Source organism: Sorex fumeus, unplaced genomic scaffold (assembly GCF_029834395.1).
Source record: "Sorex fumeus unplaced genomic scaffold, SorFum_2.1 ptg000082l, whole genome shotgun sequence".
NCBI classification, from domain to species: Eukaryota; Metazoa; Chordata; class Mammalia; order Eulipotyphla; family Soricidae; genus Sorex; species Sorex fumeus.
The window spans coordinates 3,401,493-3,414,440 of record NW_026606139.1 but is presented as its reverse complement, the minus strand read 5'-3'; the positions used below and the strand labels follow the sequence as shown (position 1 = coordinate 3,414,440).

The window sequence follows — 12,948 nt, the reverse complement described above, 5'->3', positions numbered from 1 at the left end:
GCCCGAGCACGCCCAGTAATTAGGCAGAGACGGGGCCAACGGGGGGTGGAAAAAAAAAAAGAGAATATTCTGGGATCGGAAGAGTTGGGATCGCTGCGTTCCGTGCAGTAAACCAGGCGGGAGAGGTTTCCTGCAAAAACTAGACGGCTTTTGAAATCATCCCGGCAAATGATGAGAGCTTGAGTCAAGGCCCCAGCAGGAGGCACGGTGAGGAAGGGAGAAACTGTGAGCAGTTTGGAGAGGGTGATGGATGACACGTGACCCCACCAGAAACATCATTTTCCCCAAACAAATCATTTCCTCTGATGCCACATCCCCGGCCCAAGTAGCCCCATCCTCTCTCCACTTGGCTATGAGTTCTTTGAGGTTCCTCTAACTTTAATTGGTTCTTTCATTGTCTGAATTTCACCATTGCTTTCCCCTTCCTTCCTGGCTCCACCCGGGGATTGCTCCTTCCTGGCAGTGCTTAGGGGACCATATGTGATGCAGGGGATCAAATGGTTGGTTGCGTGCCAGGTAAGCGCCTTAACTCTTGCTTTAACTTTCTGGCCTCTGTGTCGTTTCAATTTCTTCCATTCTACTACACCACCCCCACCGTTCTTTTTTTTTTTTTCCCCCTCCGCAGTTCTGGGGATCCAACCCAGGGCAAGTGCTCTGCCCTGAAACTGCATCCCTGACCCAAATTATATTTAAAGGAAAAAAAAAAAAGAAAACCCTTTACCAACTCTGTTCTGTTAATTTTATATCTATTATGTATAATTTACCTGGCTTAACTTGGCTGGAGCGATAGTGCAGCGGGTAAGGCGTTTGCCTTGCATGCAGCCTACCTGGTTGGCCCAGGTTCGAGTCCTACGCCCCTCTCGGAGAGCCCGGCAAGCTACCGAGAGTATCTCGCCCACACGGCAAAGCCTGGCAAGCCACCCGTGACGTATTCGATAATGCCAAACACAGTAACAAGTCTCACAATGTTACTGGGCCTGCTCGAGCAAATCGATGAACAATGGGAGGACAGTGGACATTGCTAACTCAGGGGACAGACTAGTCAAGAGACCTTTGCTCTTGAAGACTTTTACACTAATGTGGAGAAAGTGGACACTGAACAAAAATCACAAGTAAATGTGAAATACAGTTGACTTAAGAGCAACTATGGGGGGGGGGGTGGAGCAGTAGTCCAGTGGGTATGGCCTTTGCCTTGCACACAGGTGACCTGGGTTCCATCCCTCTCATCGGATATGGTCCACTAGCACCGCCAGGAATAATTCCTGAGTGCAGAGCCGGGAGTAACCCCTGAGCATTGCTGGATGTGACCCCCTCCCCCCCAAAAAAAAGAGCAAAAATGATGGGGCTGGAGCAAGTCCACTGGGTAAGGCACATATGTTCCTCACAGCTGATCCTCTAAGCCCTGCCAGGAGTGACCCCTGAGCACAGAGCAGGAATAAGCCCTGAGCATCTCTGGCTATGATCCAAACACACACACACATACACTCCAAAAGAAAAGAAAAAAACTGAAAAAAAAAAAAAACAGTACAGGAGAAGTACACTAAGAGAATAAGACACAGGGCCTGGTTTGGATGCTTAAATCAATACTTAAAAAATGAGTAAAAGAGGGGCTGGAGCAATAGCACAGCGGGTAGGGCATTTGCTTTGCACACAGCAGACCTGGGTTCAATTCCCAGCATCCCATATGGTCCCCTGAGCACCGCCAGGGGTAATGCCTGAGTGCAGAGCCAGGAGTAACCCCTGTGCATCGCTGGATGTGACCCAAAAAGCAAAAAAAAAAAAAAAAAAAAAAAGAGTAAAAGAGGGCCAAGGATATAATTCATTGGTAGAGTACATATTCCCCATCCCATGAAGCTGTGGGCTCCATCCTTAGCATGAAGTAAGAAAATAAGCAGACAAAAAGAATGAATAAATATAGGTAATGCACAGAAAAGCTCTCCAATTAAGAGAATTGACTTCTACTCTCAAAGGAAATCTGTCTGTATGAACCAGATTTCTCAGTGGCCTATGAGGTACTTTGTGATGCTATGCCCTTACCTCAACCTTTTCCTACTACTCACATGTTCCTTTTCCTATTCTATTCTAACCAACAGTTTCTTGTTCCACAAATACACCAGGCACGAAGAGTATTTGCACAACCTTCTTCCTAGGGCACCTTCCCCATAATTGTCCAGATGGCTGTCTCTTTCAATAGCTTTACATTTGCTTAAGAAAATCACTATTATTATTATTTTATATTTTTGCCCGTACCTGGCAGTGCTCAGGGGCTACGCCCTCTTCGCCGCTATTGGTGATATTTGGGGAATTAGTGATAATGATCCAATGTAAGCTTGCTTCTGTATGCAAAACATGTGCTCCAGTTCATTGAGTTATCTCTCTGGCCCTCAACTATCACTTTAAAAAGGCCTACCTCGGGGCTGGAGAGATAGCACAGTGGGTAGGGCGTTTGCCTTGCACGCGGCCGCCGATCCGGGTTCAATTCCCAGCATCCCATGTGGTCCCCTGAGCACCGCCAGGAGTAACTCCTGAGTGCAGAGCCAGGAGTAACCCATGTGCATCACCAGGTGTGACCCAGAAAGCAAAAAATAAAATAAAATAAAAAGGCCTACCTCGGGGCTGGAATGATAGTACGGTGGGTAGGGTTCTTGCCTTGCATGCAGCTGACCCATGAAGTTCACTTCAGGACTGCCAGGAGTGATTCCTGAGCACAGAGCATCACTGGTGTGGTCCCCAAACAAAAACAACAAAAAGAGCCTACCTCGACCACTTTCAAGTTGCAAAACTGGGGCCGGTGTTCTGTTCCTTACTGCTGTTCCCAAGTAAAATGAACAGGGTTGTGTCTGAGGACTAGAAAGCGAGTAATCATCCTAGGACTGAAACTTGGAGGAGGTCGGCAAGATAGTATAGCAGGGAAGGTGCTTGCCTTAAGACCTAAGTAGCGCCTGATGTGGTTCAAAAACAAGCAAAATCCAAAACTTCCTTCCCCACTCCGTGTGTGTGTGTGTGTGTGTGTGTGTGTGTGTGTGTGTGTGTGTCTGCTTTGAGCCACAGCTGGTGGTGTTCAGGGCTTACCCGTGGCTCTGTGCTTAAGAATCACTCCTGGCGGTGTTTTGGAGTCCATAAGCGGTGCTGGTGATCAAACCCGGGTAGGCTTTGTGCCAGGCAAACACCTTGATCCCTGTACTTTTTCTGCTCCCAACTACTTTTCCTTTTTCGGTTTGATTGGGCCATGCTCGGGGTCATGACTGGCGGTGCTGGCTTCTCCTGACTTTATGGTACGGGGACCATGGTGGTCTGAGGGATCAAATCCAGGCCTCCTGCCTGCAGACAAAGCATATATTCAGCCTGTTAAGCCAGTTGTCTTTCTGGCCTTGGAGAACTTGATCGAGAGGTTTTGCAAGGAGTTTGGTTTAGTAGAGAATAAAAGTACAGTCTCTGGAGGCAGACTTGGGGCTTGATGGGGCCAGGGTGATGGTAAAGCAGGTAGGGCATTTACCTTGCACACAGCCGACCTGGATTCGATCCCCGGCACCCCATGTGGTACCCTGAGCACTGCCAGGAATAATTCCTGAGTGCAGAGCCAGGGATAACCCCTGAGCATTGCTGGGTGTGACCTAAAATTAATTAAGCGTTAAGCATTAATTAATTCTGAGAACGTATGGAGATGCTCAGCCACTGCTCATACTTAAGCCCAAAAACAAAAACAAACCAACTTTTTGGGTTTGAGTGAACGAGTTGTTTAATCTTTATAAACCTTGGTTTCCTCATAACTAAAATGGAGGTAATCCTAGAAGGTGTTTCAAGGGAGTCTTTGGAAGAATGAGAATCTAGGAAAGCCTTATCATAGGGGGTTGGCAGTTTTAAGCGGATAGAGAAAAGGGGGCCAGAGTGTTAAAGGGGCCGTGAAGATTAACCAGTGCATTTTCTCTTTACTCAAGACCAGTGAGTGATAATTTACTAGCCCAGAGAAGATAAGAAATAAAAATATTTCATTTCCCTTCTCACTCCACTCCCAGCTTGCCATTTACTCTTAGATAAATCTTTCCCCTCTCTGATCCTTGATTTCTCCTTTTTTTTTTTTTGCTTTTTGGGTCACACCCGGTGATGCACAGAGGTTACTCCTGTCTCATGCACTCAGGAATTACTTGGGGAACCATATAGGATGCTGGGAATCGAACCCAGGTCGGGTTCGAACCCGCGTGCAAGGCAATGGCCCTACCTTCTGTGCTATCGCTCCAGCCCTGATTTCTCCTGTCTATAGGATGAAAGTTTGGGCTATAAGATTGTGAAAATCTTTTCAGTGTAATTGTGCAGTACCTCTTAGCACCCACTCTCATGCTCTCATCTAAAGAACCTGGTCTTGGCACCAGAACAATAATACAACAGCTAGGGGTTTTGCCTTGCATGCAGCCAACCTATGTTCGATCCTCGGCATCCCATATTATCTCCTGAACCCTCCAGGAGTGAATCCTGAGTGCAGGGCCAGGGCCAGGGGCCCTAAGTACCAAGTGTAGCCCCAAACAAACAGAAACAACCTGGTTTATGGGGTTGGAGAGATGGTTCAAGTGGCAGAGCACATACCTCGCAGCTGTGAGACCCTGAGTTTGACCCCCAGTATACATGCCTTTCCTCTCCTGCCCCCCAGAACTATCTCACCGCCGTTACCTGGAGTGTCCCCAACACCCTCAGTATCCTGGCTATGTCATATGTAGCTCCTATTAAAAAAAATCCTTGTCCCCATATAGTCACAGTAAGCATCAAGAATCCCCAGCTGTTCCCAAAGAGGAGGCTTTGTCCTTGTTCCAGGAAGGCCCTCATCTCTGCATACGTGGGTCCAGATCTGTACTAGAGCGAGACTAAGTTTAGTCCCCCTGAGGCTGTCTGGAGATGCTCAGCCACTGGTCATACCGAAGTGCCACAAGCAACCCCCCTGGAGAGCCCATGGGGAAAAAAAAAAAACGTATAAATGGTGTAGGGAAGGAGGTGGCTGTTCCTCTGGGGGCCCGCAAGATTCAGCGTTATTGTGACTGACCACTTTGCTGGGGTCCTTCTCTTCCAGGCCATCATGAAGAAGCCACACGCCGCTGTGGGAAGTCGTTGCAGGAAGCAGGCGTCCAGCCAGGAGAGGAGGAAGAAAGATGCCCTTCGAAGCATCCGGGCAAAGTCTTCAACCCCTGATGGTGAGGTGTTCTGTCAGTGCTAGTCAGAGATTGGGGGTCTGGTTTCATTGGTCCCCCAGGGTGTGGTTCAGAGGGGGAGGGGAGCATGGCACGCATCGAGGCATTAAGAGGCTAATGGAGCATCTGATTCTGAGTTGACTGTGGGACTTTGGTATAATTGTTCTGAATGACTGCTTGCTTTTTCTTGCTTCTGTTTGGGGCCACACCTGGCATTGCTTCAGAACCATTTCCCACTTCCGGTGGGGAGCATGCAGTGCCAGGGAATCAAACTTGCCAAGCAAAGCAAGTACTCCAGCCCTTGGAGCTGTTGCCCCAGATTCCCTCCCCTCACCCCTCATCCCCCCCGCCCCGCCCCTAATATCGGGGCCTTAGCCCGCAGTGCTGGGAAGGACCCGGGGCCTCATCCTGGACCTGATGGTGTGGTGCTTGGGCACCAGCAGTTGTCAGAGACCACCAGAGCCGCAGCCGGCAGTGCTGGTGGGGACGCAAGGCGGGTGTTGGCAAGCACCACGAGAGTGCTCTCCGGAGAACGGCTGTGTTCTTCCCAGTGAAGGGAACCGGTGTCGCCCAGTCTCCTCGGGTGGCCTTCAGGGGATCAAGGGAGATTGTCGGTTTCAAGGTGTTTTGTAAACAGGAAATACCTGCACAGGTTCATCTTATTCTTGGCAGAAACTACTGAGTTTCCACTATGGCATAGAGATAGATAAAAGTGCCAGCAGTACAACCCTGGGAAAAGGAAGGACAGATTTTTTTTTGGTGGGGTGGGGAGGGGGTCACATCCGACTGTGCTCAAGGCTTACTCCTGGCTCTGTGCTTAGGGATCACTCCTGGTGGGCACAGGGCAATTATGTGTGATGCTGGGGATCAAACTTATGCTGGCCACGTGCAAAGCAAATGACCTACCCACTGTATTGGCCTCAACTTAAAGAGCAGATTTCATGAGCACAGCCAGAGGACGCTGGTCTCATGCCCACCCCAGAGCTTATGCAGGGGTCTGGGGTGGGACAGGCTGCCTGCTCGTATTCCTGGTACACAGCCTGGCCATGGTCGAGCCTACATTTTCCGACCCTAGCAGACCTGGGCAAGCAGCAGAAGGCTTCTGTCTCTCCATACCATCTCTTCAGGGACCCAGCTGAGGTCACCAGCTTCCGGGAGCGTTTGCTGCGCTGGTATGACCAAGAGAAGCGGGACCTACCCTGGAGAAGGAGGGTAGGTCCACATGGCACAGGGATGGCGGGGTGGGAGTATGGCACCCCTCTGCCCCCGTTCCCACTCACTCCCATCTGGGGTTGCATTGGCAGGCAGAGGTTGAGGTGGACCCCGACAGGCGGGCATATGCCGGTGAGTCCATCTGCTTTACCTGGACACCCCCGGGGCTGGGTAGTCAGGAGCTCTGGGTTAGAGCAGGGTGGGGCAGCGGTGCCCTCATGCCAGCCCTTCTCCCGCAGTGTGGGTGTCAGAGGTCATGCTGCAGCAGACTCAGGTGGCCACTGTGACCGACTATTATACCCGGTGGATGCAGGTGACGTCGGGGAAGACGGGAGGCTCAGGGCCGCTCCCAGATGATGCCCTGCCCTTTGGGGGTGGGGGAGAGGAAGACTTTCTCCACCCCCTCACCTCACCCTCTCTGTTGTGGCTGTAGAAGTGGCCGACACTGCAAGATCTGGCCAGTGCTTCCCTGGAGGTGAGAGCCACCCTGGGTGCGGGGTGGGCACTGAGGCCCGACCGTTGACCTCTCTGAACTCTGCACCTTGCCCCCCGACAGGAGGTGAATCAGCTCTGGGCTGGCCTGGGCTACTACTCGAGGGGCCGACGGCTTCAGGAAGGGGCCCTGAAGGTCAGGGGGCCGCAGGGAGGGTGGGAGCTGGGAGCCTCAGGGGGTCAGTGGTCTGATACTTTCAGTGGTCAGTTGTCTCGAGCTTTCTCCCCCCAATCAGGTGGTCACAGAGCTGGGGGGCCACATGCCACGCACAGCGGAGGCCCTGCAGCGAGCACTGCCCGGCGTGGGGCGGTACACAGCTGCCGCCATCGCCTCCATAGCCTTCGGCCAGGTGAGCACAGAACCCATCCCTGCTTCGGGCAGGGCAGCCACCCTCCTTCCTGCCACGCTCCTGCTGCCTCCTGACGCTTCTGTGCCAGGCAGCCGGTGTGGTGGATGGCAACGTGATCCGGGTGCTGTGCCGCGTCCGGGCCATCGGTGCGGATCCCAGCAGCACCACGGTGTCCCAGCAGCTCTGGTAGGTGATAGGAGCGTTGGGGTGTGATGCCGGTAGGGGGAAGGGCCTGCAGAGTGGCCTTGGCTCATAGTAGTCCTCCCTTTCTGTAGGAGCCTGGCCCAGCAGCTGGTGGACCCAGCCCGGCCCGGGGACTTTAACCAAGCTGCCATGGAACTGGGGGCGACCGTGTGCACCCCACAGCGCCCGCTCTGTAGTCAGTGCCCCGTGCAGAGCTTGTGCCGGGCATACCAGAGGGTGAGTCAGCTGAGAGGGGGCAGTCTGGGGTCTAAGAGAGCGGCCTTGTGACACCCTGCTCTGTGCCGCAGGTGGAACTAATGCAGCTCGCAGCCCCCCCTAGCCAGCCAGGTGGTCCTGATGTGGAGGAGTGTGGTGAGTGGAAGCCCCCATCCTTTCTTGCACTCCCCATGCCCGTTCCTTCGGCGTGTGAGGCTGCAGAGCCGGGCGAGGGCCTGCTCCCAGCTCATCACGGAAGCCCCACGGCCTGAGTGGGGTCCGGGGATGTCTGTTCTCAGCGTCCATCCCTGGGCAGTGTCTGCTGTGTGCGCCTCCCACGGAGCCCTGGGACCAGACCCTGGGCGTCGCCAACTTTCCCAGGAAGGCAAGTCGCAAGCCGCCCAGGGAGGAGTATTCTGCCACCTGTGTTGTGGAGCAGCCCGGAGCTCCTGGGGGTGCCCGGATTCTGCTCGTTCAGAGGCCTGACTCAGGTACCTGGACTCTGTTTAGAGGGCCCGTGGCAAATGCAACCAGTCGTAAGTTCGGGCCCCCCCAAACGGCTGCCCTCTCGCTCAGGGCTGCTGGCCGGACTATGGGAGTTTCCATCCGTGAGTGTGGAGCCCTCGAGGCCGGGGGAGCACCAGCGCCAGGCTCTGTTGCAAGAACTGCAGGAGTGGGCGGGGCCCCTGCCGGCCACCCGCCTCCAGCACCTGGGGCAGGTGAGTGAGCAGAGAGGCCCGGCAGAGGGCTCTAGGGGCCACTTGCACCAGCTGCAGCCTTGGACTGTCCCCCCAGGTGGTGCATACCTTCTCTCACATCAAGCTGACTTACCACGTTTATGGGCTGGCCCTGGATGGGCAGGCCTCAGTGACCGTCACGACCCCCGGCGCTCGCTGGCTGACCCGGGAGGAGTTCCACACCGCCGCCGTCTCTACTGCCATGAAAAAGGCACCACTTTTCTTGTGTTTCCCACGTTTGAGAACATCTGAGAAATTTTTTGGCTCAGGGGTGGGGGCAGGCACACCTGGCAGTGCTGGAGGGTGGGTCAAGCAGGGTTGAGGATTGCCCGAGCAAAGCGTGTGCCCCAGCCCTAAAAACGCACATTTGAAACAAAGCGCTGGGCATGCACCTGAAGACAACACAGGGGTGTGGCGCTCAGGGGGAGAAGCCAGCCCTTTGCTCTCCCCTCCTGGCTAGGTGTTCCGTGTGTATGAAGGCAATCTGCCAGCAACCTGCAAGGTGAGTCACGTGACCCTCTCCCAGCCTCTTCCCAGACCCAAATTCAGGAGACCTCGAGGTACATGACACGCATTTGAGTGCATGTTCTCCACACCAGGCTTCACTGGGGGCTATGGGAGAGGAATAGATCTTGGCATTTCCAGTGGAGAGGGAAGAAGAGCAGATGATGGAGACGTCAGTGTTCTCACAGCTGTGTGAAATGCTTGTAACGGGTTACGTGGGGTAGAGGACGAGGGGAAATAGCTGTGTCTGGAAATAAGGACCTGGAAAGACTAGGAAGCAGTTGATAATTGGAGTGCTGGAAATGAGTTTTCCAGACTTGGGAAGGGAATCAGCAGTAAGGGTGTCCTTCCCTAGTCTACAGGTCTCAGGTATTGAAGGGGCTGTGAGCCGGGGGTTGGGGCTGGGGTGTGGGCTGGAGCTGGCGGCAGGGCCTGCCCAGGCCAGTCAGGACCATGACAAGCCACGCAGGCATTTCTGGTAGAGGGTCAGATTTGCATTTTTGGAAGATTACCTTGGTCTGCCTTTCAGTTTATCCAGGGAGTAGAGACTGGAGACATGCTGGGAACTTTCCAAGCTGGAACCTGAGCTGGGCCAGTGAGGGGAGGAGTGGAGGGCGGATTTCTCTGCGGCCTTTCAGCTCTCCCTTTCTTTGGCTTTTGTCCAGGGCTCTAAAAGACACCAGCTGTCCACTCCATGCAACCGAAGAAAGCCCAGCCCAGGCCAGCAAGTCCTGGATCATTTCTTTCAGCCCCAGAACCACACTGATGCACCCAGCCTTAAAAGTACTGCCCAGTGATGTTTCTGGATACCTCCAACTCCTGCAAACCCCGTTTTTAAATAAAGTGTCTATTTTTGTAGTAATTTTTGAAGTTTACCTTTCCCTTCCCCCCTCACCCTGCACCTCTGAGAGGGGTCTGAAAATAAGTCCTGCTTTCTGCTGACCAAGCCAGCCTAGCCCCGGGCCAACCCTGGGTGAAGGAGCGCCCGGGTGTCCTGGAGAAAGGGAGAAGCAGCTGCAGGGAGGCCCTGCCAAAGGCTGACACCTAACACTGTGGTCCAGGACCCGGTGGTGGCTCTGATTGGAGCAGTGCCATCACCCCAGAGCAGGTGGCCGACTCCGCCCCTCCTACCTGCAGTGGGAAGCCAGATGGATCTGCTAAGTCTGTGACCTCAAACAAGCTGTTTATTCAGGGTTATGTTAACGATACAGAACAGCAAGGAGTTAATAATAATAATAATAAGGCTGGGATGCGGCGTGGAAGGAAAGAGGACCAGAGAGTACAAGGAAACTTCAAAAGTGCTGCATCTGGGGCTGGAGCGATAGCACAGCGGGTAGGGCATTTGCCTTGCACGCAGCCGACCGGGTTCGATTCCCAGCATCCCATATGGTGCCCTGAGCACCGCCAGGAGTGACTCCTGAGTGCAGAGCCAGGAGTAGCCCCTGTGCATCGCCGGGTGTGACCCAAAAAGAAAAAAGTACTGCTTACGTCCTAAAGGCGTGATTCCTTTATTCTTGCATCTATTTTACAGACTGTATGTAAGAAATTGTTTCAACAAAACCCCACCTCCAGACTCCAGGAAGAGAATCTTGCTCCTGGCAGGCACCCGCGAGGTGCTGGTCTCAGGTGGCCCCTGGGGTCGGTCGTCATAGCCTTTCCCTCCGGCAGGTCTTTCAGTGGCAGTGAATGGGCGCTGGGTGTCCCAGAGCTCCAGGATCGGCGGCCGCACCCAGCTCAGGCTTTCGGGCTGCGGGCGGCCTGCTCCTGCACGGACTGCCACAGGGCCCTGATGTTGCCCTGGCCGAAGCCCGTGGCGCCCTGCCTCTGGATCAGCTCCAGGAAGAACGTGTCCTCGGCGAAGAGGGACTTGGTGAAGACCTGCAGCAGGAACTGGCCTTCCTCGCCGTCCAGCAGGATGCCCTGCCTGGCCAGCTGGCGGGGCTCGTGCCCCGCAGCTCGGATCTGCCTCTCCTTGCCCGGCTGCTGGTAGTAGGCTTCGGGAGGGGCCAGGAGGCGGCCCCCGGCCCCCACCACCCCCTCCGCAGCCCCCACGATGTTCGGCGTGTACAGCCCCACGTGCTGGAGCCCGGGGCCCCCGTGCCTGGCCAAGAACTGCTCCACTTGGTCCGGTTCGCCGGCGCCCCCGGGCAGGGACTCGGCAAGCACGAGGGTGGGCGCGGCGCAGCCCGGCGGGGCCCGCAAGGCGGTGAGCCGGAGACCCCCGCGCCCGGGCCCGGCGGACACCTCGAGGCCCAGCTCGGGGTCCTCGCCCGGGCTCAGGGGCAGGTGGCGAAAGTCCAGGCAGTCGCGGAACCAGCGCGCCAGTGCGGGGGTGCTGCCGGGGGCGCAGGCCACGGTCAGGTGGTCCACGTGGCTGACCCAGCCCGGGCCGGGCGCCGAGGCCACGGGCGCGAAGCCGGGCAGGACGGGCCCGCGGACGCCGGCGCGGTCCAGCAGCGTCAGGCTGAGGTTGCCCGCGGGCGAGCCGATGACCGCGTAGGTGGCCGCGCCCTGCGCGTCCCGCACGTGGACCGGCCGCACCCGCACGGGGCAGCCGCGCGCGGCCAGCGCCCGGGCGGCGGCGCCGGCATCGGTGACTTCGAAGCACAGGCCGGCGGCGCTGGGCACGGCGTGGCGCGGGTCCGAGCCGTAGAGCGGCCGGGCGGGCCCCGCGCCCTCGTTGACCAGGAAGACGGCCTCGCCGCTGCCCAGGGCCAGCTGCCGCCAGCCGCCCGCCTCCCGCGCCGCCAGGGGCCGGAAGCCGAAGTGGCGCTGCAGGTCGCGGGCCAGGGGCTGCCCGGCCGGCACGTGGAAGGCCACGTGGCACAGGCGGCGGGCGGGCACGGCCATGGCGGCCCGGGGGCGCTCCCACCCGGCCTCCCACCCGCGTGTCGTCGGGAGCCGGGCGGGGGGATCGTCTCGCTCGCGGGGCGTGCTCCTCGCTCCTCACCTCCGCGGAGAAGGCACGCACCGACCCCTAGCGGGATCGCGCTGCTCGCCGCCGCGCCGCCGCGCACTCGAGCTGGGGCCCCAGGCGCGACCCCCAGGAATGAACCGCAGGCAGGCGCCGAGAAGCGCGCGGAGCCGGGGCCGGGGCGGGGCCGGGGCCGGGGCGGGGCCAGCAGGGGCGGGGCCTGAGGGGACGGGGCCAACAGGGGGCCAGCAGGGGCGGGGCCAGAGGGGAAGAGGCCAGCGGGGGCGGGGCCAGAGGGGATGAGGGCAGCAGGGGCGGGGCCAGAGGGGACGGGCCAACAGGGGGCCAGAGGGGCGGGGCCAACAGGGGCGGGGCCAGAGGGGATGAGGCCAGCAGGGGCGGGGCCAGAGGGGATGAGGCCAGCAGGGGCGGGGCCAGAGGGGCGGGGCCAACAGGGGCCAGAGGGGGCGGGGCCAACAGGGGGCCAGCAGGGGCGGGCCTGAGGGGCGGGGCCTGAGGGGTGGGGCCCGTGGCCCCGGCTGACCGGCTCCATCCCCGCAACCCACGTCCCACCCTGGGGCCCCTGAGTCTCGGGAGCTACCGCGGGGACGCGGGGACGCGCCTTCCCAGGGCCTCTGACCCCGTCAGTCGCATGAACCATTCCTTCAGTCACAATAGCTGCCTTTTTTCTCTCAGTGCCCAGGCTTGGTTTCTCAACTCAGCCCCCCCAACCTCAGTGCAAAGGGAATCAGCCCCGTTTGGGAGACAAGCCCAAATTCTCCCTCCTCAAGCACTGAATTTCCTAGCAACATCCTCTTTTAGCTTTAAAAAAAAAAAAAACCCGGAGAGGGAATGCAACAATTGTACAGTGGTTAGGGCATTTGCCTTGCACGAGGCCGACCCAGGTTCCGTTCCCTGGCATTGACCCAAGCATTGACAGAAATAATTCCTGAGCGCAGAGTCAGGAGTAATCAAGTATTGCTGGATGTGCCCCCATTCCCACCCCACCAGCCGCAAACAAAGATATTCCAAGAAATTCGCTTTTGTCCTAACAGTCCTTTAAAACATTAAAAAAAAATTCATTAAGATGCACTGTTTCAAGTTTTCACTCCCCACAGTGATGGAAAGAAACTTCTGCTAAGGAAGGTAATCTATATGGCTTC

At 56.8% G+C, this 12,948-nt stretch overlaps 2 protein-coding genes across 2 annotated transcripts; one reads left to right on the top strand and one right to left on the bottom strand.

Annotated features, from left to right (window-relative positions):
• The first annotated feature begins 460 nt into the window (after nt 1-460).
• MUTYH (mutY DNA glycosylase) lies at nt 461-9,708 on the top strand. Its single transcript, XM_056130952.1, has 16 exons — nt 461-516; nt 5,060-5,180; nt 6,253-6,389; nt 6,482-6,521; nt 6,629-6,702; nt 6,823-6,864; nt 6,946-7,017; nt 7,118-7,231; nt 7,320-7,417; nt 7,507-7,651; nt 7,723-7,786; nt 7,930-8,121; nt 8,207-8,349; nt 8,426-8,578; nt 8,828-8,869; nt 9,537-9,708. Exons 1-16 carry the CDS (start codon nt 484-486, stop codon nt 9,666-9,668), a joined length of 1,602 nt encoding a protein of 533 aa, XP_055986927.1. The 5' UTR covers nt 461-483; the 3' UTR covers nt 9,669-9,708.
• Nucleotides 9,709-10,561: 853 nt separating this feature from the next.
• On the bottom strand, nt 10,562-11,725 carry HPDL (4-hydroxyphenylpyruvate dioxygenase like). The gene has a single exon (XM_056130929.1). It carries the CDS (start codon nt 11,719-11,721, stop codon nt 10,606-10,608), a length of 1,116 nt encoding a protein of 371 aa, XP_055986904.1. The 5' UTR covers nt 11,722-11,725; the 3' UTR covers nt 10,562-10,605.
• Nucleotides 11,726-12,948: the final 1,223 nt, after the last annotated feature.